Consider the following 24903-nt stretch of genomic DNA (forward strand, 5'->3'; position numbering starts at 1 on the left):
TACCTATTCTTACCCTTTTCATTATAAAAGTGCACTAGTTTGGTAAGATTTGGTATAACTTGTTTTGGTCAGGTATTTCTGGTAAAATATTTTTTGTAGCACATTATGATCTCACTGATGATGTTTGGTTTCTATGTATGTGCTCTAGGATCCCTTTCAGAGGAAGGACTTCTTGTGTATTTGAGGGTACTCCAGACTTTTCTCTCTCAGCTGCCTGTGTCTGCTGCTGGTACAAATTGTCAAGATGCAAACAGTGATTCTGAAGATGAGGATGAAGAGATCAGTAAAATGACAGCTACACCAGTAAGCAGTGCAGAATTCCTGTGAATGGATTTGTGGTGCAGCAGGAGCAAAGATAGGCAAAAACATGGTCACTCTAAGTCCAGTATTTTTCTATAGGTGTAGAAGGGAGCCTGTTTGCTTCATAAAAATTGATGACTGTTCCTGCAAGCAAATGGAACTGATTGTTTACATTAAAGCAAACTCCCTACTATAATAATAGTTCCGAAACTATAGATAATGTTTCTGTGAAAGTACAAAGCTTTTATTTTAAAAAAGGCTTAAAATTGCCTTTTTACATTTGTCTTTTACAGAGATTTTCTTACTCTCTGTATTCTGTAGGTCCACAATGATGTTGAGATACCATGAAATAGACTGATACTCCAACTTAGTGTTTTCAATTATTTTCTCACAGAAATAACTACAGTCTTTATCCTGTAGAATAGATCAGTAGATACCCACTAACTCAAAAGCCCTCAAAGGGAAACCAACACCTGCTTTCTGTAATAATACATAGAGACACTGTTATACATAGAACTTCTTCACTACAGTTTAAATTTATAAATAGAATAAATCTGTGCTGACTTTAGCATCCTGCTACTCATATAAAGGCTCTGACTAACCAAAGTTGGACAGATGTAAATTCAGCAGTTTCTTACTGGCCTTTATGTAATCTTTCAGAAGACACAGGACATAGTGTGCATGCTTTCAAAGGACATAGTGTGCATGCTTTCCTTCTAGAAAGTGAGAAATTTCACCATATTTAAAGTCCATTAAAAAAAAACTTAGGAAGAACCATGCTGCCAGGGATTACTTGCAGCATTTTACTTGGGTGTTTTTAGATGCTGCATGTTACTGTCACACCAACATCTTTACCAGTGAAGTGTGAATAAAATACTTTCTTTGCCAGGCACACACACTGTGTGCAATGTAAATATTGGCAGATTCTACTTGTGGCTTAGAGATTGGTGATGCTTAGGAAGTGATTAGGTCAAAACAAAGCAGTAATTTCTGTTCACAGATAATTTACACTAATTCATAAATTAGTAAATTAGAAAAAAAACCTACTCTGAGGAGGCTTTATATAAATAATATTCTTTATTGCAATATGTTTTTTGTGTGTTTCTCCTCTGATTTTTTTTTGTATGTATTCTATATTTTCATGCATGCCTGTCTTACCATTGAAAAAAAAAAAAGGTGAGTGGGTGGAGAACCCCTCTTTCTTAAAAATTTATAACTGGCTAACTTGTGTCCTTCAATGAGCCTGACAGCTTTGCTCAGTTGGGGGCACGGTAAAGAGGAAATTAGGAAAAGGTTAAGGTGGACTCAGTTGCATGCCAAGAAAAAGCATTCCTCTTCACACACTGCTGGTACTACCCAGACATGTACTGACCACCCTGAACTTTGTTGTCATTTGTTAACACAAGAATTGTGAATGTGAAAATACTCCTTATAAAGGAATTTGGAGTCAACATCTGTTTCTGGGTTTCATGTCCAGTGCTGACTGATATCAGCAGAGAAGAGATGATTATTCACGTTTCGTGCCAGTTAGAGATTTTGCCTAATTGTATGCAAGTGCTACAGAGCATACTTATAGTAAAGGCAGTATTTCCACTGGCCTCAGTGAAGGATGGATACCAAAGCTCAACACTTACCTGCCTGGGGCTTTAAGTTGACTCTTGAATCTAATATTTTTAAAACTTGGATATATATATGTGCTTCTGTTTTATTTATTGTACAAGAAAACTTAATTCTAGTTAAATTTGGAAGTATTTTTTAATTGAAAAGGGGATATCATTAAATAGAATTAAAAGTAAACTTTCCTTTGATGTGTTTGTAGGGTGATGGGAGAATATCAGTCCAGTACATAACTGAGGAGTGCCTCAAGAAATTGGACACGAAACAGCAGACAAATACGCTACTGAACATGGTTTGGAGAGATTCAGCCAGTGAAGAGGTCTTTACCCTGATGGCATCAATTTGCCACACACTAATGGTACAACACCGAATGATGGTGCCAAAAGTCAGGCAAGTAGAACTAATAGTCATCTTGAGCTGTAGCATATCTAAAATTAGTTTTCTTAGATAGACTTGTTTTAAATTCCTTGTGGAGTTTTTATGTGTTTTCTTTTACATCTAGCTGAAATAAAGTAGAATTTCAGAATTTAAACAGTAATTCCAGGCAAACCAAAGAGTGGATTGTTTCTTACTTTTCTTGCTATTCACTATGCCCTCTCAAGATTCTTCTGAGCATTTTATCTGTTCCCTTGCTCCTATGCAGTGTATCATTCTAGTAGAAATTGTACTACCTTGTTTTTAAAACATTCAGTGCTCTTAATTCCCCAGTTTCTCTGGCTAGCTGAGCACTGAAACCAACTCGTTCACACCCTTCTTTAATATATGCCACAATCTATTGCTACAAATCAAAATAATTCCTAACTATTGAAAATCGCTGTTGTTTGGGGAGGGTTTGGCACCTGAGAGGAGAATAAAGGACATGTTCATTTGTGCAGTATTCTTTTACAAAGATTGCAAACCACAAATGTCAGAACAATGGGAGAAGATTTTCAACCTTTTTATTATCAGACTGAGACCCATAAGTATTAACACTGTTCTGGTGCAAGTAGTTTTGAGTACCTATGTAGTTGCTGGTAGTAAAGTAAGTATTCAGGGAATGTTGTAAACATAATTCAAACTGCATTGTAAACAGTGATACAGAAAACTAATTAGGTGCTATCTTAGCCCAATGGTGTTTATAGCTGCTAGAGGAAGTAAGATGTCAGTGAAACTGTGATTGCTCGATTAGGGTAATTAGTTCTTTGTAGACTAATTGCATTAGAGCAGGATGTGAGACCTGAAGATCATAGCAGCAGTTGAATTAGTGTGCCAGCTTTATTGTTGCAAGTAGTACATTGCCTTGGATAGTAATTACTGAGCTTAAATGCATCACTGCTTTGACTGGAGGCTTGCTGGTGAGATGTGTGGAAAAGGGTGTTTAATGAATAAAGAAGTCACCGAACTTTAATTGTATGAGTATGGCATCTATTTCCTCTGAGAAGCTCTGTTGGGTCTTGGCAATTATTTGTGATAACAAGCTATTTACACATTGGATAAATTCAGGAGTTATGAAAGTTCTACTCAGCATCTTCTAGTAGAAAATAATTTACAAATCGTGACTTTTGAATAGCTGAATTTTAGAAATGAGTAGTAGATACTAAGATTTCTGTCATTAATACAAGTGTAATTACTTTTGTGGTCAAAATGAACTTAATTTACACAAATATTTGGTAAATTAAAATAAACAGTTAATTACTAGTTCTGACTTAGAAGTCAGCTGTAAGTGCTGGGTTTGTCAGGGATCATAATTTCAGCAGCTGTCAGTCTTTTGTCCTATTCTCAGTGCATTTTAGACCTGGCCTAGGTTACCGAGCAGCTATTCTAAACATAATTTTTGAGTGTTTTTTGAAGGACAGATGATGCTAATTTGTGGAATTTAAAAAGAAAATTAAAAGAAGACATTTTGTCATTAAGTTTCACTTTTTGTATTTGTCTGGTGATTTTTTTAAAATGTCCAAATATTTTTATCAGATTTAATGATAGTCTTTTGAACAATGCTACACTTGCTTTGAAACTTTTAAATTACTTAATATCCAGAGTGAAGTATATCTACTTAATAAAACCATGTAGAAATAGTTATGCAAAAATAAATTATCTCAAATTATTTTTAATACATTCTAAGAGCTTAATAGTGCTCTTGTATTTCGTGTTTGAAATCATACTGGGTCAAATGGTTTAAAAGAGGAGTTGTTAAAAAGACTTCGTTTATTTAATAGTGTATACATCTGTGATATAAAACAATGATAAAAACAGAAGCTTCAAATCTGAAAAATGGGATGATAAATACAGCAATGATTGAAAATAATTTTTCAATAACAAGAAAATTGGGCTAAGGTCAACACAGGGAGCAAATGACAAATATCTCGGTATTGTTTTAATAGTTCTGAGGTTTTTTTTCCTTCTTGGACAAAGATGAGAATTTCAGAATATAGACTTGCGTCACTCTGTTAAAGCTGAATGCTTTTTTTTTTTTTTTGAGGCTTCTCAGTACTTTTATAATTTGACTGATGATGGTGATATTGTGTGGTGTTAGGAACATTGGTGTTGCTGAATCAACTCAGTATTTTCCTTGGTTTTGTAACAGAGACCAAGACAAAACAGGATGCCCACCAGTATAACGTAGTTTTGAAAGGAGCAAGCCTGCAAAGTTATTTTCTGATGCTCTAGACAGGGTGGTGGGATCCAGAAGTGGATAACTGAAAAAACACATTGCTTTGGGTTAATTATTAGGAATTTTGATGAACTCTGAAATAATTCTGGAAATAGACAATAAAGCCAAATTAAAGAAGAAGGTCACAATACAAGAAAAAAAGTAAAAAATACAAATACCAAAAAACCTGTAGCCTGTGTTCAGTAACCTGGATTAGAGGTGTAAAATAAAATCCTGATTGTAAAGGAGCCATTTGGGAGTTCTGCTTGTTTTCAAAAAGGATGTGGCTTTAATCTTTTCACTATGAAGTTGATACATATTATTGGATACAGTTACTAAAAAAAAAAAGAGAAAACTTGTGTCTTGGACTGTATTTCTTACATAGAGACTTGCAAGACTTTTTCATGAAACTGATGCTTTAAATAAGGATGTTCTGTTTTTGAAAGGTATTTTGGGGTGTAATTAGCCTTCATCTTTATTTCAGCTGAGTGCTAAATGCTGGTGGAAGCTGTGCTGGTGCTGGGATGTCAGTTGCTGTCATTGTCTGACCAGTGCCCCAGGTTTGCTCACCTTGGGTTAACAGCTCCACAGTCCCTGTTCCTCACTGCTGCTTAATGACTGAGACTGCTCATCTTGGCCTGTGGTTCAGCATTGTTTGGCAAATGGCACTCTGGTGTGATCTGAGCAGCATGTCTTCATGTGTGTGCTGAGCTACCCAGGCTTTACATGGGGCTGTTGCGGTCATTCCGTAGGCAGCGTTCTGACACTGCTGTTTTTCTTAAAGCCAAAATCATTGCATATGCAGTTTTAATCTTCTTTTTTTAAGCATTGCTTTATGTTCGTGGTCCAGTACAAACAGAGGTAGAAGCATAAAGCAGCCTAAAGATCAGGACAGTTCATTTACCAATGGCTGTGCTGCTGTCTCATACCTGTGACACCTCACAGTTCTGCGGTGACAGAATCTGCTGCCCCAGCAGCAGTGACCTGTCGCAGGCTGTATGAGCTCCTCTCATTCTGCTGTATTCTCTTCATTAACTTAAATGGTCTCAGTGGGAAACTGAGTCCAATTTATGACCTAGACTGAAAATCTTGCCTTTAACTAATTAACTTGTAGTGGTGCCTCAGCTAAATTAAGCTTAATGGGTCATTTAATCTGTCTCACTGCACAGGAGGAATTTGACACTTTTTTTAAACCAGAGGTGCCCAAAATGCTAATCTGGCAAGTAGACATAAATCATGTGGCCTTTGTGGACAATTAGATACCTAGAGAGAGAAACAAGGTTCTAAATAAATGATCGTTATGTACTTACTTTTGGGAACAGATAATTTAATTTGGTATGATTAAAATTGATACTTAACAGGAATCACTGAAGTGAATTTAACTCTATCACAGCATGAGGTTGAGGCAGTGTGTGTTTTTCCACTTGAAAAAAGTTTATCCTTTCTGGTAGCAGAAAAGTGTTTCTTTCTTCCAAGAGACTGAGCTAAATCTTAATATTGGACTTTACAGAAAATCTATTAATGAATCCATTACATAAAACTTGTATAATGATCTCATAATAAAGAAGTTGGTGGCATTCAGTGATATTTTCAAGAAAATGCAAAACCTCCAGATATGAGGAATTTAAACTTTAGCTGTTTGGGTTTTTTTAGAATAATGCAAATATTGAAAATGAAACCCTGAGTTAGATTTTAAGGTTTACATAAAAGTCAAAATGTCTGTAATCTTTTTTTATTTCTAGTTCTTTTTGTGGGTTTTTTTTTTTCTTTAAACAAAAAAGTGTTCAAGACTGTATGGATACCCAAGCTTTATATTAGCTGATCTCTAAACTTTGTGGATTTGTAAGGCTTTTTCCTCAGGATGTATAAGCCATCCCTATACTCTTTTGCAGTTTATCAGGAATTTTTTCACTGTGTCATTTTACTGTAGCTCTGCCTGCAAAGGCTGTTTTTAAACAGATGAACATCTTTTATCTGCCAAGGAAAAAGATCAGATAAGGTAGATTTTGACCTATTTTGATTCTCCAAGTTTTTTTTTTTTTACTTAGTTGTTTTTTGCTTTTCACAGTGCTTTTTTTGTCAGTGTGAAAACAAAAATTTCGAAACTTTATTACAGCTGATTTTGTGTAGGTACAACTTTCCAAAGTCATCCTTGCATTTTATGGTAGGTTTATTTTTTGTATTTTTTTGGTTACAGTTGTCATTTTCAACTTCAAAAGCCAATTTCTGTACTTGGAGTGGGAGGATAGCTGTTTTTTTCTGCCATCTTTACTTTTGCAATGGAGTAAATTTCAGGTGAATCTAGCAATGCAAATCTCTTTTAACACATGGCCCATTCTGTGTTCATTTTGCTGTGTTCTGTGTTTGTTTTCTGGTCACAGCACAGAAACTTTAGAATGGAAGCTTTAGAACAGATGAATTAATTTGCTTTATATTTACAGTTATTTCATGTTAATGAAACAGGCTGTTGGTGCCATCTTCTACCTAATGTGCATTTTTGTACTTAACCAGATTTTCAGGAAAGGGAAGTGTGAAAGTTGAATTAATTTAGCATTTCTGGAACTGAGCCATGAAACAGAGCAGTTGCTACAATTGACTGCCTGAATCACGGATATGGAATAAAAATGGCTAAAACTTAGGCAAAGGTTATTATTGTAAGCTCTTACGGTTTGTCCTTTTTTCCCCTTCATTACTGCTGAATATTGCTAGAATGAAAAAATGAATTACATGATGATAGGTTCATTGTCCATAATGTTTGTTCATTTCTGCTCAAACTGTTACATAATTTCCAGGGATGATTGTGAAATTAACAAGTTTTTCCTTGGAAGCTGCATGAGACCTGAAGGCAAGGTGCCAAATTACTTTTCATTTTAAATATGAGGCTGAAAACTGAAGGTCACTGAGGAAATTTCTCATTTCGGAAACCAAGACATCTGAGCTATCATTCAGATATTTAAACATTAAAATACAAATCCTTATTCTAAATTAGCTAGGTATGATAAGGCTATCCTTACATGTTAATGCATAATTTTCACCAAATGTTAAAATAATGTGACTTTAGAAGGGAATAGAATTCTCATGTATCAAATTCAGGTTGATTTTTTTCAAAAAAACCACATAGTTAAAGTAGAATTTAATGTAACAGCAAAACTTATCTTAAACTGGCATTAGTTACAGTTGCTTCAAATTTGACTTGGACTTGGTAATGTTCCCAATGTGCAATTTCTTTGAAATAAGTGAAGCTCCCAACTCTTTTTAAACGTAGTGATCTATGCATTTAAAATACAAAGAGGCACACTGCAAACTCAAGGCTGCTTGTTTCATTTCCTGTTTTTCTGCATGGCCCTAGTCTATTTCCAAACCTCCCCTACCTGTGAAATGATCCTTTGTGCTCAGTGAGGAGTTCTGCCTGCCTCCTGCTGCTTTATCCCAGCACAGATCCTGTGTGTGCAGCTGCCTCTGGGGGATGCAGGTGAGCTGGGAGCCCGAGGAAGGGACCAGCATTGAGACTGTGCTGGTGGGAAGGCAGCAGGAGGAGCAGCCAGCCAGCCAGGACTCAGGGCTGTTTGTAAGAGGGTGTGTAGGTGTTCTTGTGTGGGAGTTAAACCATTCTCCAGTGTTTTTAAGCCTTTATTGATATTTTACTTTTTTTCTTTAATGAAATGTGTGCTTCTTTTCCTTTTGCCATCTGGTAAATTTTAATTTCCACCTGGTCCACAATAAATACTTCGTTTTCTGGCAGCAGGTAGTCTCCCCTCCCTGCTCCCATTTCCCAGCCTCCTATCTCTTCTATGCCTGGTCACAGAGAATTTTGATGTTGCAAAACTATTGGCCACTGAGAGATGTTATCTCAGTATTTGTTTTACTTCCTCATACTAATTAGGAGACCTAGGAAAGTAGCATCTAGAAAAATTAACTGAATAATGTTCTTTGATACCTGAAAAAATGACTATTTAGTCAGTGAAATCTGGTTTGATTCCTAGAAGACATTGTTCCAAATGATTTTGTCTCATATGTTGTTTCCTACAAGGGGAAGAAAATATGCTAGGGATGACTTTTTAGTTTCTGGAAGCTTTTTATTTCTCATTTCTACAAAAGTTTTTGATACTGTAATCATGTCTGAAGTAATGTGATTTAAGTCAGTCCTGTGTATAACTGGCTTGTGAAATTACACATTTACTTTTACAAATTAGTAAGAAATTTTCAAACAATCAACAATTTTCAGTCTGCAGATGGGTTAGTGTACATGTAGCAGTCCTGACATTGTTCCACTGATGTTCTCTTTCTCTCTGCCAAGCTGAGTATATCAGTAAAATTGCTATAATTCTGACATAAATTAAGGTATCTTAATCTACCTTTTGCAAAAAATTACTATGTTTGTTACTGTCAGAGGAACCACAGAAGTGACCTATTAACTAGTTTGGTGTTATTTTCTATATTAGAATTTAAAAGGTACCAGATAATTCATTCAGTGTTATGTTATTTTTATTAATATATGTTGAATTCAGAGAAAGACTCGAAATGTGGGTTTATATTGTATGGTTGGTTGCTGAGATAATGAAAGTTGTTATTTTTGGTATAAGGTTTTATATGCTCGGTTGTCAGTTTTTGGGGCTTTCACCACATTTGATCAGAATGAGACCTTTCATGTGGAAAAATTAAATTTAAATTGTTAATTTCTAAGAAATTATCGAGTGAAAAGTTCTTATAGAAACATTGTGTTTTGTGAATTCTGAGTATTTTGGAAAACCCAATTAATTTAACTTCTTCTTGCAGGCTTCTTTATAGTTTAGCATTTAATGCCAGATTCCTGAGGCATCTTTGGTATTTGATATCTTCAATGACTACACGGATGATAACAGGGTATGTATTGTACCATTTGGAACGGATCCTTTGTTAAAGTAGAACTGATTCCTTGTTAAAATAAAGCATATCTAGTAGAAATGGAATGGGGCAGTTAGAGGTATGGTTACTTAACTCCTGTGATTTCATAAAACTGAGCAAAATCTTGGAAACAGGACAGGATAAAAAAAAACAACTTATTTAAAATGAATTTAATACTTTGTAGTTCTTACAAGCATCAGTGTAACAAACACTGAAGCCCCAGGTGGTGCATGCCAAGTGTGTGAGTTTTATCTCACATGCTCTGACTAGTCCAGAAATAGATGGTAGCAGAAGCATCTTGGGAGCTGAGGCACTGGCCCTACAGATGTGTTCAGTGCTGACATGCAGAAATTATTCTCTTTGCTTTGTGTCTCTAAAGTATCTGCAGTCTGTATTAGTTAATGCCCAAGTTAGTTTGTCATGGGGACACTGAAGTACCAGTGACAAAAACTTGTGAAGAGTAACCTTATTTTCCAACAATTGGAAATAATAGTTCTTTAACTGAAAACACCATTGTTATATTGCTGTTGGAGCTACTACCACATTCTTTAACTAGAAAGCTGAAGGTAGTACTGTCATAGAGTATTTTATTAATCCTCTCTTTTACACTGCATTTTGTATTTTAAGGTCTATGGTGCCACTCCTTCAAGTGATTTCAAGAGGCTCTCCAATGTCTTTAGAGGACTCTAGCCGAATTATCCCTCTCTTCTACCTTTTCAGCTCTTTGTTTAGTCACTCACTTATTTCTATTCATGATAATGAATTCTTTGGTGACCCAATAGAAGGTGAGTTTCGAGCGTACCAAATAGCAGTGCTTTGTAAAATGTTTTTGTGTGAGGCTGGAGAGCTCCCTGGGCAATGATTTGCTGACATCTGGGAGGAAGGATCTTCTGGCCTGGCTTGCTGATGGTCCCCTGAGCACTCAGCTGTCAGCTGACTCTTTTATGGTGATTGCACTTAGAAAAAAGAGAGAAAAATTAATGGTCTGCACCTTGGGAACCCTAGCTTTACACAGGGTCTGATATGGAAGTTCTTAATCATGATAATTTTTAATGAGTTAGTGAAGAGAGCAAACTTCTACTGAACCTGCAGTTTAATGTATAAATTTAACATAGCAGGAATCACAAAAGAGATCAAGGGGATATTGTAATTAAAATAATTGTGACTACACACAATCCCAGGATTTGATCTCATTTCTAAATGTTTACTCATTCTTTTTTTGGGTGATGTTTCTTTTCTCTAGATTACTTGTGTGAATATTAAAGTTGAATTAAGTAATTAGGGTTTTTAAAAGTAATTTAAGGAAACTTAAGCTTGTGTTTCATATAGTTGTAGGTCAAAGACAATCATCAATGATGCCTTTTACACTAGAAGAGCTTGTAATACTGTCCCGCTGCCTTCGAGATGCATGTCTAGGAATCATAAAGTTGGCTTACCCAGAAACAAAACCAGAGGTTCGTGAGGAATATATTGCAGCATTTCGAAGTGTTGGAGTAACAAAAAACACAGAAATGCAGCAATGTATACAGACAGAACAGAAAAGGTGGATTCAGTTGTTCAAGGTAAATTGTGTTAATTTTCAGAACATAGCTGAATAAAATTTTCATGATTCTGCTGAAGATATGAAATTAGATTTTTTTTCCTCTAATTTTATTGCTATTGCAACAAGGAATATGGATTTGGGAAGATTGCTGTTTGGCATATATGCTAAACTTCAAGTAACTAAATCCTGATAACTGTAACAAATTTTTTTTTCTTCTGTCAATTCTTGATTTTCTTGCTTGTCTTGTTTATAAAACAATTACTGTCTAAAACATGGGGTTTAACTTGGACTCCCATTAATCAAGGTGCTTAAGCATGTTGTCATAACTTTGTATAGGTGTGAAATTCTAACAAAATCTAATGATTACTCAGGTACTTCTGTATTAGAGACTTCACTATACTGGAACCATGCTGTATTGGTTTTTTTGGTATTCTCCTAAAACCTGTTGGTATTCCTCATTTTGGGTTTGCTGGAATACTAAAGGGAGGGTGAATCTGGCTTAGCAAATGTGAATTTAATGTATGTTCTTTCTGGATATCTACCTGTGTTTTTCTGCTGGTTTTATTGTGGCATCCTAGGTAAGACATGAGTTAATAGAAGCTGAAAATAGCAGAAAAAAAAAACCCTGATATAACTTGCTGAAAAAAAGGAGTGCTTGACTTGTCATGAAAATTCTGCAGCAAACACATCTAGTCAGCTAAAATTGCTCATTAAAGAAGTGGGAGCAGAAGAAATGCATTTTCCAAATTGAATGCTAGATTTACAGTCTGTTTAATACTGGCGACCTCTCGCGCACTAATGTTCAGTTCGAGTCATCAGCTGTCCCTTCAGGTCTTTTATCACTGCTTTTGTCAAGCTATCTATTTAATTGAAAGAAGTTAATTGAATGAAAATGATCAACTAAGCTTGTATTAATATTGCTAATGGAACTTTCTTCTTGGCCATGTTTGGAGAAAGATGTCATGCTAGACTTTAGGAAAGGCCCATTAAGGCTTGCACTTAACCTGATGGGCTAATTAAGGAATGCTTATTCATTCTACAAGTCTAAGGTAGCCTCTATCCAGCCTATTCTGCCTGATTTTACAACACATTTCACTTATGAGCATAAGCATTAATAGCAGTGAGAGTAACTGATAATGTTTTGATTGCATTGAATACAGTCCTAATGCACCACTGAATCTGTAATTTGCACAGATTGATCTAATATATGTTTTCACAATGTAATTTAATTACTTGTCTTTAAATTGCCAAATAAACTTTTGATTTAAAGGTCACTAATGAAACCCCTGATATGTCATTTTTTCTGAGAAAGATGTCAGACCAGGGGTATTTTTATGCGTGCAGTTCGTATCATGCCTCCTTCTTTTTGTTTGCTTTAGTTTGTTATGCTTAATCAATCTTTGTGTAAGTTGGTGGATTTCAGGTGAATTTGATCATATTTTGCTGTCATTCACTCAAAGTCCTGAGTTACTTTGTCCCACTTTGGCAGTCTGAAATGAAACTTGTAGTGGAACTGTCAAAACTGGGTGTCAAAACTCTTACTATGTTCAGGAGCCAGGGTTGTCTTCCATCAACTGATTTGGAAATATAAGTCTTGAGGGTATCTGGAAGGCTCCAGTTCTACCCCAAAAAGAAGATAATAGCAAAGCTTTCCTTGTTTACTTCTTCAGAAGCATGTTTGTTGTTACAGATAAAATTTGAATGTGGCTAAAGTTAAATGTCATCAAGAAGACTCCTGTGTATAGCACTGAGGCTTTCCTGACAGCAGCTTCAAAATTGCTTCCTGCCAGTAAGCAGGCAGCAGTACCTTCTTCCAAATCATTAAAACAAAGCTAAAGTAGTTAATTATAAATTCAAGTAGAAAATGCTTTTTCTTTCTTTTGCACTATGTCAAATATATCTATCAAATATATGGGATTTCTCTTTGCTAAAGCTTTTGCAAGGTGCTGGTGGAAAAACAGACACAGTACTTCATTATCATCTGTGCTTTTAATTGCTCTTTTTTCTTTTAACTCCTCACTTCTTTTGTGTATTTCCTATGTCTCTGGTGTCTAGTGAAATACATATGTATATATATGAAGTGAATGAAATGATACACATATATAAAGACACACACATACATACATGCAAATATAGGCTTTACTTCTGCAAGGTAATGGTAAATCTGGAAACAGGGAGGCTGCTAACAATGATGTGTATATTTGCTAACAGATTGGAGGTCTTTGGTAAGATGGACTTGTGCAAATGTCTTCAGTCAACAGAATCCCCCATTTTTGGCTTGGTAGAATGATGAGTAGTATAGTCAGCTGTTACAGATTCCATAGAAAATCTGAAGTTATGAGTATATGAAAATGCATTTTGTTAAACAAAAGAATTATTTCACTATCTTGAGTTAATCCTGTGAAATCAAGTTTTTAATTTTGCTGAATTTTAGTTTTAAGTATTGCTTGCACTGGACAGTTTATTGGAAAGAAACCCCCATTTTAATGTGTTTTATTGTGGTACATCTTCCCTTTCCATGGAATACATACTTAGGAAAATTTTACAAAGGAATACTGAGTTGGGGTGGCAGCGGGGTTAGTGTTCTCAGTACCCATGCATTCTGCAGGAGAAACTGCAGTTTCACCTAATCTGATTCAGCTTCCTTTAAGGTTTCTTTAGTTGCTTGTAAAATATTGTATTTTCATGGTCTTCATGTAGATAGTCTTTCCTGATTTTATTTTAGTTTTTAAAAATGTTTGCCTCACTTACAGGCAGAGAACTTCAGTGATTCATGTATAAGGGAAATTTTATAAGGGAAAGGTGATGAAAATTCACATGTAATCATACAGTTCACTTAATAGCATTCTTTGTTCTATCTTGAATGAAGACATTACCTTAAAGACTAGATGTTAAAAGCTCTTTTGTGTAGCATCTAGACACAGAATCCTTTAGAAGGCCCATTGAACTTTGTTACTGTTGACACCTGTCTATTAAGACTGTCTTTTAACAAGATTATTTCAGAAAAGTGTACACTTTTTTCTTACTCATTTTTCAAGTGCTGTACTTTGAAGTTGCCAAACAGATGGCTGTTCATTGTAGCAGTGATAATGTCTTTTTAGCCTAGTAATTTACTATTGTATTGATTCCACTTAATTATGTTTTATGTAGTGGTGGGTGAACTTGATTCAGCTTTGGACAGAAGGCATGCAGCTGAGTATGGCAGTTCTGCTTGAGGTGGAGAATTTGTTAGCTTGGTTTCTCTACTCACTTTTTTTTTTTCTGTATTGGAGGAAACTGCCAGGAAAAACACTAAAATTGCAAAGATACCCTAGTGACCATGAGAACAATTTTTCTCAGCCTCTCAATTTTGCTAGGATGATAAAAGAACATTATATACATACCTAATACACATTGTGTGTATACTTGATTTGGTGTAATTTTCTTTAAATAAGTAGTTTAATGTTGATAATGATTTGTTTGGGCTTCCTTGAACTGGCATGCAGCACTTTAGGTGTGCAGTACTGCTAAATCCTATGTAGTCCTGGTTCCTAGATTTTGGATTGAGACTTTCATAAGCCAGGGTTTTTGATGTCTTGCAAGTGAACCATGATTACTTAATTTCGTTCTAAGGTATTTAAGTCTAACAGCAAGTTTTTGTGAGTTAAAAATAAGTGAGAATTTTATATGTAACTGATTTTTTAAAAACAAGCCTTTTCTTTGTGAATTATGTGATTTCATTCACAGTGCTAAATGTATACTGAATGTATGTGTTTCTGACACCTAGGTCATCACAAACTTAGTGAAAATGTTGAAATCTAGGGATACAAGGAGAAATTTCTGTCCACCAAATCACTGGCTCTCAGAACAAGAAAACATTAAAGCAGATAAGGTAAGAGTCATATCCTTTTCCACGGAGCCTTACAGGTGCCATATTTTCAGTGGTAAAGTGTTTGATTCCTGACAGTATTAGTGATGTTGATGTTGCACAGATTATATGGTTTAAAACCTGAAATAATGTTGCTTTTCTCTAATGTAAGAGTCTGGCAACTGGTAAGAAATTTCTATGTTAAAGCACATTTCCAATCCATAAAGGGGAACTTGCCCTACAGTGTAAGAGTGTAAATCATTGGCATTTATAGGAGAGGAGAATGGGAAACCTGGTAGCATTTAGTTGCATCTTCTCATAGTAAAAATGCTAAATCAAGTAATTGCTGTATGGTAGGGAAAATTCTCTTCCAAAATAAAAGAAAATTAAGCATCATTTTCTGTACTTACCTCACGTAGAAATGACTTTATTTTTCTAAGGGCTTTTGAAAAAATGACATTGATCTCAAAAAGTGTGTATATGTGTGCAAAAGAAAAAGCTGATACCTGCTGTGGACTGGATTCCTTTGAATCATGACACATGCTCAATACAAAATAAACAGAATATTTGACATCTCAAAATTCAAAGTTGGCTTCTCTAGTGTCCTAAATACTAGAACTGAATGTAACATTGTGTGGTATTTTTAAATACAGGGGATTGATATTGTACTGTTGTTAATTGTGCATCTCTCCTGTAAGGCAGAGTGTAAGGAGGGACCAGCAGAAATGAAGATGTTGAGGTGTTCAGACACTCCTGCATGTGACAACTCTGTGTGTTTAGTATGCAGCAGTAAATTGTAATGTGTAATTAGGTCCTGTTTAACTGTCAAATCCTGTTAATTTGTGAGGTCACACAGCTGTATGTGCCATCAGCCAGACATGTCTGGAGAGTCAGGAGGATGGGGAGAATAGGACCGCTGCAGTCTACTTTGGATGGTAAGACACTGTCCATGCAATTTCAGCTGTGCTAAGTCAAAATAAGAGATTGCCTTATGCAAAGGAATCTGTCTTTTCTAGAACTCAGTAGAGTATTTTGTAGTAAAATCTTGCTAACCAAAAGCAAGACAGTCTTTCATACTTTTGGTTAAGATATTTTAAAAAATTGTGTTCTAGTATGCATGTGTGTATATCTTTATAATATGTAATGTTATTTAATTTAATAATTTCTTTGCCCAAGCTTCCACTGGCATTGATGAAGGGAAATGATGAGGTGGAGAAATTATGTGGTCTTAAAATAATGTATTAATATGTATAAAAGGCAGTTGCATTGAACAGAAAATTAATACAGTTGCAGAAGATGTAAAGCATTGAGATTTTGCTTTTATTGTGTACTATAAAGAAACATTTTTGTTATGTATTAAACTGTAACAAACAGGCTTTGCATGGTAAATATTAATTCCTGTTTATAAATATTGTGTCTAATTAGATAAGGCAGAAATGTAAACCTCTGAATTACTCAAAATATCAGGATTTTATGGAACTTGCAGAGAATGATTAGAGAATGGGACAAACTTAGCAATCAGGGTAAATTTACACTAGATTGTTCCAATATACTTTCTCATGTAGACAGTCTGTTTCTTCCAGCTCTTCATACCTTTTCAGCTTCACTGTTCTAGAATTTTATCTCTCTGTGAACAGGTAAAATAATCATTAAATCACTGGCACTTGTGCAGAATTAATAATGAATTTAAAATGGGGCCTTTAAGCAGCAAAATTATTCATCTACAGAAGTCCTTACTCTCTTTCAAGATGATGCAATCTGCTTGAGTTAGTTTAGTCAGATCCAGTACATCATGGAGAGACTGTAGCCTTTGAATGCTGCTGTAGAGTTGTACAGAATTAAGAGCTTTGGCCAGGGTTGAAACCTAAAGACTTATAGTGATAATTTTTATTTGAGTAGCTATGATGGTAAAAGCTTATTTTGATTATCTTATTAGTGTAGTTGCCATATAATAACTAGTTGGCTCAGTTAAAGTATTGCTGAGAATTATTGATTATATATTTTCCCAGTTTCTTTCTTTGGAAGTCACCACTTCTCCACATCAGCAATCCTTGTTTTGTTCACTGACCTACATGACTCTCCACAGCTGTTTATTCTGTCTGGATGTTCTCCACTGCCAAACCTATTCCAAATTTATCACTTCCACGTTCTCCTGCTCTCCTTGCCCTCACACCTACACTACCTTAAGCTCTCTGCCAAGTCTTCCTTCCCCAAATGGCCCCAGTTCCCTCCATTTCATGCCTCTCCTGGTGTGGGCAGTTGGGGGATAAGGAATGCCTGTGCTGTGCAGGTGTGAGCAGCTGTGTGCCCTCCTTTTCCTGGCTGGCTCCAGGTGAGCTGGCACACTGAGCACTGCTCTCCTGGCTGTGCCTGTATTCAGGCTACAGGAATTTCTCCTTTCTGGCCCATTGAAAATTTTCACAGTACTTGGTACTTTTGAATCTCCTATTCTCTGTCAAAGTTGAAGTTTAGCTGATGAACTCAAGAGGTGTGTTGGAGGCAAGATGGTGAGGAAAGATGGCACAGTGTGTTCATGTAGACCTCATTTTCATACACAGTCAGGCTAAAAAGGAAGTGCAGTCAACATGAATGTGTGAAAACAAGCAGGTAACCTTGTGCACATGACTTGTTTAATCCCTCTTGACTCCATATGGGTTAAAACCAATTAGCATGAAAGTACTGCTGAATCACATATGGTCATGTTTATTTGTGCTTTTTCATTTACTTAAATAGCAGACTTGTGAGTTCTAAATGCCCTCTGTATTGATGACTCCATCCCATATTTCTCTTTAAAGAAAGAAGCTGTGATGGAGAAATGCAGATAAAATTGACTAATTGACTGAAATAATTGAACTGTCGAAGTCATGTAGTAGTTTACCTTTGCTGTACATGCACTTTTCATTTAAAATGATTTTAACTGTTAGCTTAATAGGCTTCATACATTGACTTTAATTAAAAATGTTTACTAAGTAAACTAAAGGTAATCACAAATCAGCATTTTATTAGAAATTCCAAAGGCTTGCAATGTTGAAACCTGCTCCCAATGATTATATATCAAGATTAGTGATGCTTAGGGTCATATCCTATTAAATTGGTGCTTAAAATATCCCTACTTAAAGTGCTTTGAGGATTTAAAAAACAAACAAAAAAGGACATTGAAGTGTTTGGTCCAGAAGATTGCAGATGATGCTTGTCACCATGAGTAGAAGCCAAAGAAAAAACCTTGAAACTGTAATCAAAAACTTGCAGACAGGGTAATGACATGAAGCATTTACGTATTTGGTAATACACTCTATGTGTCCAGACTCTGGAATCTTTTTTCAGAGGTGATTATTAAACAGGAAAATGAAACAATCAAGGAACTGTAGGTGTTGTTACATCTGTAGACTGAAGTCAGGTGGACCTTTGGCCACAGTGGCTTGTCAGTGAGCAATACTGACTGCACTTAATTAATTTGCAGTCAGATATGTGCTCACCAACCGAGTTTCCTCCCATAAAGCTAGAGCAGGATTGTCATTTCTACTGTGCATCACCAGAAGTTGAGTTGGTTCCTAAAAATACCCTGTGAGTTCAAAGGAGCTGCACAGTACTTTGGGAAATGCATGAATGAGATTCTCTTCCATGGCTACTTGAATTCCTTCTCCAAGATTTTTGTCTTAAATACATTATACAGGTTCTTGATGATGTTTTCATTGTTTCTTCAGTCACTGGGATTTAATGTGGTCGCTGTGACTTTGCTGTTAGGAGAGAAAACTCATTGAAATAAATGTTATCTTTCTGTTGGTTTCCTTAGATTTGGTTTAATTCTTCGAGTTTTTACCTAAAATGACTTGATTGAAACTAGATGATGTAATTGAAAGCACAATAACTGTAAACTATTCTGAGCATCAGAATAGGAATATTGTATATTTCTGCAATGAAAATTCTAAATCATCACAGTTGCTAATTGTCTTATATAATGCATTTTTTCTTAATTCCTAAGCTAAAATGTCAATAAGGAGATTTTTTTTTTCTGAATAGAGGTACAGAAGTACGTGTTTTTATATGCATTTTGTTTTGTGTGTTTTCACTACTTATATTTTAGTTTGCCTGTAGCAACTAATGTTTAAAGAAAGGTAAGGCTTTGAGTAAGTATGTAGTAAATAAACTATTTTAATGTATGTATTTTATACAAAGTAGATTGAGTCACTTGATACAAAATAAATTGTTTCAAAAAATGTTCTTTCTAAAAATTTTTAAATGATTATTTCTATTTTAAGTGGGTTTGGAACCAGCACCTCTTTCTGTATCTGAAGAACGACAACTTGCAATTCTGACAGAGCTACCTTTTGTAGTTCCTTTTGAAGAAAGAGTAAAGGTACCTAATTTCTAATTTAATATGCAATTGCTGTTTTTAGTTTTTTGTTTTGAGTAAGTGTAAAAAGAGCACTTAGTGAAGTAGAAACTGGATGGATTCCCTACAGAAGGATATGACAGTCTGCACTGGTTTTCTGCAGTACTCATACAGCAACTGAGCATTTGAAGTTACTGACTTCTCTCTTACTTTCCTGCTTGTGTTGCCCTTAATAATATTTACATTAAAGTCAGGAACATTTATTCTGACAGCTGAGAGCAGTTTGCAGTCCCGGCAGAGATGGCTCTACGTGATTGCACCCTCTTGTGGTGGCACAGCCCCGGCCAGTTGTGTGTTGTACCAGAGTGCAGGGTCACGGCTGGAGGCTCGGGAGCACTGGGTGGGTTTGCTCCAAATGAGGTTATGGATGTCCATTTTGGGAAATTAACACCTAGAGATTAAGTTCCTGCATTCATAGCTGAGTAGCTGAACTTTCATAGAGTGTATAGCTTAAAACTTGGAAGATTCTTATACTTGATTGATTGGATTTGCTTTTGAATATTTTTGAGATTTTATATGTGTAATTTTTAGTTCTCTTACCTATTTCAGTTTGCATCATAAATATTCTTAAAGCTTTTTTTTTGTTAAGCACATTTCTTTTAAAACTGGTTTAGTTTTCAACAATATCAATTATTTAAAAACTGCTGCCTAAATTATCTTGGAAATGTTATGTTTCAAGACACCATCAAAAGAATGAGGAGTAATTCCACAGGGAAAGTCAGTCTTTTTGTCAAAACAGACAGAGGCAGCTTTGTGTGGTTTTTTTCTCAGGGTCCTATGAAACAATTGTTCCAACAAAACATCTTTCTTATTACTGTGTGGCAATCCCTCACTAGGATTACAGGGAAATGATAGGAACTGATCTCAAGCAAGGATCTCCATGTCATGACTTAGTCACTGCCTTCCAACCTCTGGACTTCTTAAAGCTGTGTTGAGATGCATACATGTTATGTTTTTGGAATTCATAAAGTCTTTTTTGGTGCAATTTGAATTCATAGAATCTTGTGTACTTTTATCACAAAAGCTGAAGTTACAATAGCATGAGAGCTTGGAGATAAGGATAAAGCTACAACAGAACTAATATAGTTCAAAGAGGAGATCCTGTTACACTGTATTTTGGAACAAATGTGTACAGTCCTTTTTGTATAATAGTGGGAGTCAGCATTCCTTGGAGTCTCACACTGCCTCTACAGAGCAAGTTGCAATAAGAAAATACCATGACCATAATACGAGTTGTTTTTCCTTTTGGTCAGTTGCTGCCTATTGCTCTGTAATTTAATATGGTAAGCGCAGTGCTGCTTGTGTGTGGGGGTTGTTCATATGCCCTTTCATTTTCTGACTTCCTCCTGCCATTTTTACCTTGACTTACCAGATGACAGATACTCTAACAAGCAATTACAGAGTCCAGTTCCATGGTAAGCTCTTCAGCTTTCTGGCCCCAGGGAATGTTTTCCCCTTCAGCCTTAAGGCACATTGGGGTGCACCTTTCAGTCTGTGGGAGGTAATGAATCCAATTTGTAGCAGTGCCTTGCTTCTCACCTCCTTAGGCCATATTTTGGTCAGTGTGCCTGTGGTGTGTTCTTCAGTCAGCCTTGCTTGTTTTTCTCTGTCTGAAGTCATTGCAAATGCTTCAGTTGTGCATCAGAGTTCACATTTTCAGGACTAACACATCCATGAACACTGGGTTATGTAGGGAGTCAGTACCAAGAAGAGTTTTGCTATGAGATGTAATGCCAGGTGATTTTTTCCATCTGGAGTTGGGTAACAATAATTAATAAACTGTATCTAGGCCTGCTTCAGGAAGGAGAGTGGTTGTGAGCATATTCTCATGCTCTGTACATAAAAAAGGTGCCTGTGACAACATGTCTTGATGGTATAAAACTGTAGAAAAATTTAGGCCAGAAGGGACCTCTGGAAGTACTCTAGTCCACATCTTTCCTCACTCAAGAATAACTTCAGGCTTGGGTCAGCATGCACAAGGACTTGTCCAGATGAGTTTTGACTATCTCCAGAAATGGAGATTTCACAAACTCTTATGTAACCTTTTCCAATACCTAATCACTCCCATGATGAACTTTTTTCTTTGTGTCCATCCCTTGTTTCTCTTTCTGCAGCTTAGGACTATTTTCTCTTATTTTCCTGCTGTGTTCCTTAGGAAAGATTCCTGCTTTGTCTGTACTGTAATCTTCCTGGTTGGAAAGCATCTTCTCCACTAGGAACAGTTGCACATAAAAACAGTATATTTGAGACCTTACTCTGTTTGCTGTGGTCAGATTTCCTCTTTCATAGTAAATTTGTTGTTCTTAAAAAACCCTGCAGACTCTTATTTAATCTTCTTCATTTAAAAATGGCCTGAGTTGTTACTGGGAGATTATATCCCTTGGAAAATGTGCTAGACTATTTATTGAATATGGGAATGATGGCAAGAGACAATATAGTAAACATACACTCCCTGGATAGAAGGGGAATATTATTACACATTAGGCAACCCCCTCCCATGCTATCTTGGCATAGAAATGCAGTGACCTACAGTTACTCTTCAGGGGAACAGGTTCCTGTTGTGAAGACTTGAAAATGGACAGTGTGAAGTTCAATTTGTACTTCACCTGGCATAATTGTTTTGAATTTTTATGATGCTCTGGTTCTTTTTTTAATATGGCATTAAATATCTATGATTTTAATCTGAATTATTTATTCACGGCTTATACAAGGGGAAGTGATACCTATTTTCTTGTTACTGAGAATTTTCCTGACCACTGGAAACAGCAACAAAAATTATTTACCAGTATTGAGAATAACCTCTCTGTGTGTAAAATACTCATGGGACATGTTTCATTTGTTTTTGAATATTTTGCATTTCAAAACTCTGAAAGTTAGGGAGAGGAAACTGGAAGCACTGGCACAATGTCTGTAGATGTGCTTCTTTATGTAGAAAGAACTGAGGATGTTATCTTAGCACAGAAAATTCTTTGCATTTCTGTCCCCCTCCTCCCCTTCTATGGGTCATGGCTCTGTATTAAGTTTCTGCAGCTCAATGAGAGAGAAGACAACTTGAAAGTGAGTGCCAGAGGCAGCTCAAAGGATAGTAACAGTAGTGAATAACCATCTCTCATTGAATATTTAGATCTGCACAATGACATGATTGCTCTTTTCACTCATTTAAACAGATTTTTCAAAGACTGATATATGCTGATAAACAAGAAGTTCAAGGAGATGGGCCATTTTTGGATGGAATTAATGTCACTATCAGAAGAAATTATATTTATGAAGATGCTTATGATAAACTTTCTCCTGAGAATGGTAGGTTAGCAGTTAAGTTATCACCTTGTTACAACACTTTATTGTTCTTACCATGTAGTTCCATATTTGCTTATTTGACTGGTATGCTGTAGGTGTATCAGCTCTGAGATGTGAAAGTTCTTAAAAGTTAAATTTCTTTGTTTTTACAGAAGTAATTCTCACTCATATTATTTCTGATTATTGCAGTCTAAATGGTCTCTTACCAGCTATTTTTATGGTGCTTTTCTTCCCATTTGCTTGTCCAAATAATTGTAATTAGTATATTTTTCTATGTAATTCATTAGATATTATCTGCTTTAGTAATCTTGGCCAAGAAATACTTATGGACTGAACAGGATTTGCTTGACTGAATGTGTCTTATAATAGTGCAGGGCTCCTTTTGATAATGGGATGTAGTACTGTAGATTTTACTACATTGAATTAAATCGCTCATTCATGTGAATCTGTGTGATCTTGCACGCACAATATTTTGTATGAATACAGTTTTCAAGTTATTCCTAGGTCTCTTAATATTTGTTGGATTTTTTTTTTCTTTCCCTACCTGTGGTATTATCCACTTCTTTTTTGATGACTCTTAAGACAGTATCTTTTCTACAAATTGAGTGTTTCACAAACTGAATATTCCAAAATTCAAGCCAGTAATAAGAGTTTTGCTACTGTTTACTAGGTCAAATTTTACTCTAGCATATATAGCTTGTGTGTATAGTTACATGTGTGTTTAGCCATACAAAACTGAAGCAGACAATTGCATTTGAGTTTGTCTCTCTCCTTTCCCTGCAGAACCTGACCTAAAAAAGCGCATTCGTGTTCACTTGCTTAATGCACACGGTCTTGATGAAGCTGGTATTGATGGTGGTGGAATTTTCAGAGAATTTCTCAATGAACTCCTCAAATCAGGATTTAACCCTAACCAGGGTTTTTTTAAGACCACCAATGAAGGACTGCTTTACCCTAACCCTGCTGCACAGATGCTCGTTGGAGACTCATACGCCCGACATTACTACTTCCTTGGGAGAATGCTTGGAAAGGTAAAACCAGTGTTCTGTAATACAAAGCTATAGCAGTGCTGAAATTATTCAGTAATGTTTTTTTCTAATTAGGAGTAGTGGATGGGAAAAACCAAAGATTTTCCCAGACTTGAGAGACAGTAACTTTCAGATACTGGGTATGAACATTACTACTAAATTTCTGGTTGATTTTAATAAATTATATACTCAGAAGGTACAGGAAATTCACGTTATCCTTGATTTTCAGCCTGGAGCTTTTAGGAATATGACTGCAGTTTACATTTCCATCATTTGGAATATATGAAACGAATGCTTTAAACAGTTACTAGTTCTATGAGGTATACAATTTGTGGTAGCATTTAAAATATACTATCAGCATTTACCATAGTTAAGAGGCTCATGCAAACTACTTTTCACATATTCTGTTTAGGATTTTGTACATTTTGCATATTTCTTGAGTTTTAGTGCTTGATAATTCGGTGATATGAATGTTCAAAGGCTAATAGATGCTTGTTGAGCTAGATGAAAAATGAAGGGAGAGGAACAAAGACAGAAACCATTACAAACATTAATTACATTCAATTTTCTTTTATGGTCAGGTTTAATACAGAGGCTATTTCATTCTAAGCACTTGAAATAATAATTTTTATAAAGCTAATAATTGTGAAACAAAATTTGGAATACAAATTCCATTTCAGAAAAAAAGTATTAACTGCGACTTAGCTGTCTAATACTGAAGGTATTTAAGATGTAAAAGTATTTTGGAGTATTTTGGAGGCTAAAATCCTGCTGCTGCCTTGCAGTGAGGTTTGATGCGCAGTTCGATGTCTGTGTGGTGTAGCTGGAAGTGGTTTCAAGGGATGTTGTTGGCAAACAGTGAATTGTTGAATCAGTGCTGTGCTTGGGAGTTACCAGTCAACTGATTTAGATCAAACTGCCTCTTTGTAAGCAAATACCCTGCTAATGCATCCCAGCTACTGCCACATCCAAATTTCTAAAGAATGGAAACTACAAATCGGCCATTTCAATAAATAATCTTGGAGTGATGTTCCCACTCCTGTTGGGAGATGGATTCAGTGCTAATACAACAGCTGGTAATTATGTCTGATACTGTATATCCAAGCTTCCATTTTCTTTCTGCAGGTATAGATTTTTGGAAAGCAAAACACTTGTGGTATTGTTAAGGGGGTTACCTCACCACAAAAATGTTTTGTGTATATCTAGGAAGGGCTCAACTGTCAGCAAAAGTTTGAAACATTAAAAAAAAAAGATTGTAATTTTGAGTCTTCAGTTTCCTGTGTCAAAATAACACATTGCCTTCTGTAATTGAATTTGAGATATTAGCATAGAGACAGAAGTTGCAAAATGTGTTTAATTTCACAA

At 35.7% G+C, this 24903-nt stretch overlaps 1 protein-coding gene across 2 annotated transcripts in view; it reads left to right on the top strand.

Moving 5' to 3' along the window:
* Positions 1-24903, top strand: part of UBE3C (ubiquitin protein ligase E3C) — a 71898-nt gene that overhangs the window by 19936 nt on the left and 27059 nt on the right. For both annotated transcript variants that reach the window (XM_053942939.1, XM_053942948.1), the window contains 10 exons: positions 149-303; positions 2120-2307; positions 9323-9409; positions 10058-10215; positions 10760-10992; positions 14740-14844; positions 15668-15755; positions 19080-19177; positions 22381-22513; positions 23294-23541. In XM_053942939.1, coding sequence (XP_053798914.1) covers positions 149-303; positions 2120-2307; positions 9323-9409; positions 10058-10215; positions 10760-10992; positions 14740-14844; positions 15668-15755; positions 19080-19177; positions 22381-22513; positions 23294-23541 — 1493 coding nt within the window. The remainder of the gene's footprint in view (positions 1-148; positions 304-2119; positions 2308-9322; positions 9410-10057; positions 10216-10759; positions 10993-14739; positions 14845-15667; positions 15756-19079; positions 19178-22380; positions 22514-23293; positions 23542-24903) is intronic.

This window comes from Vidua chalybeata, chromosome 1 (assembly GCF_026979565.1).
Source record: "Vidua chalybeata isolate OUT-0048 chromosome 1, bVidCha1 merged haplotype, whole genome shotgun sequence".
Lineage (NCBI taxonomy): Eukaryota > Metazoa > Chordata > Aves > Passeriformes > Viduidae > Vidua > Vidua chalybeata.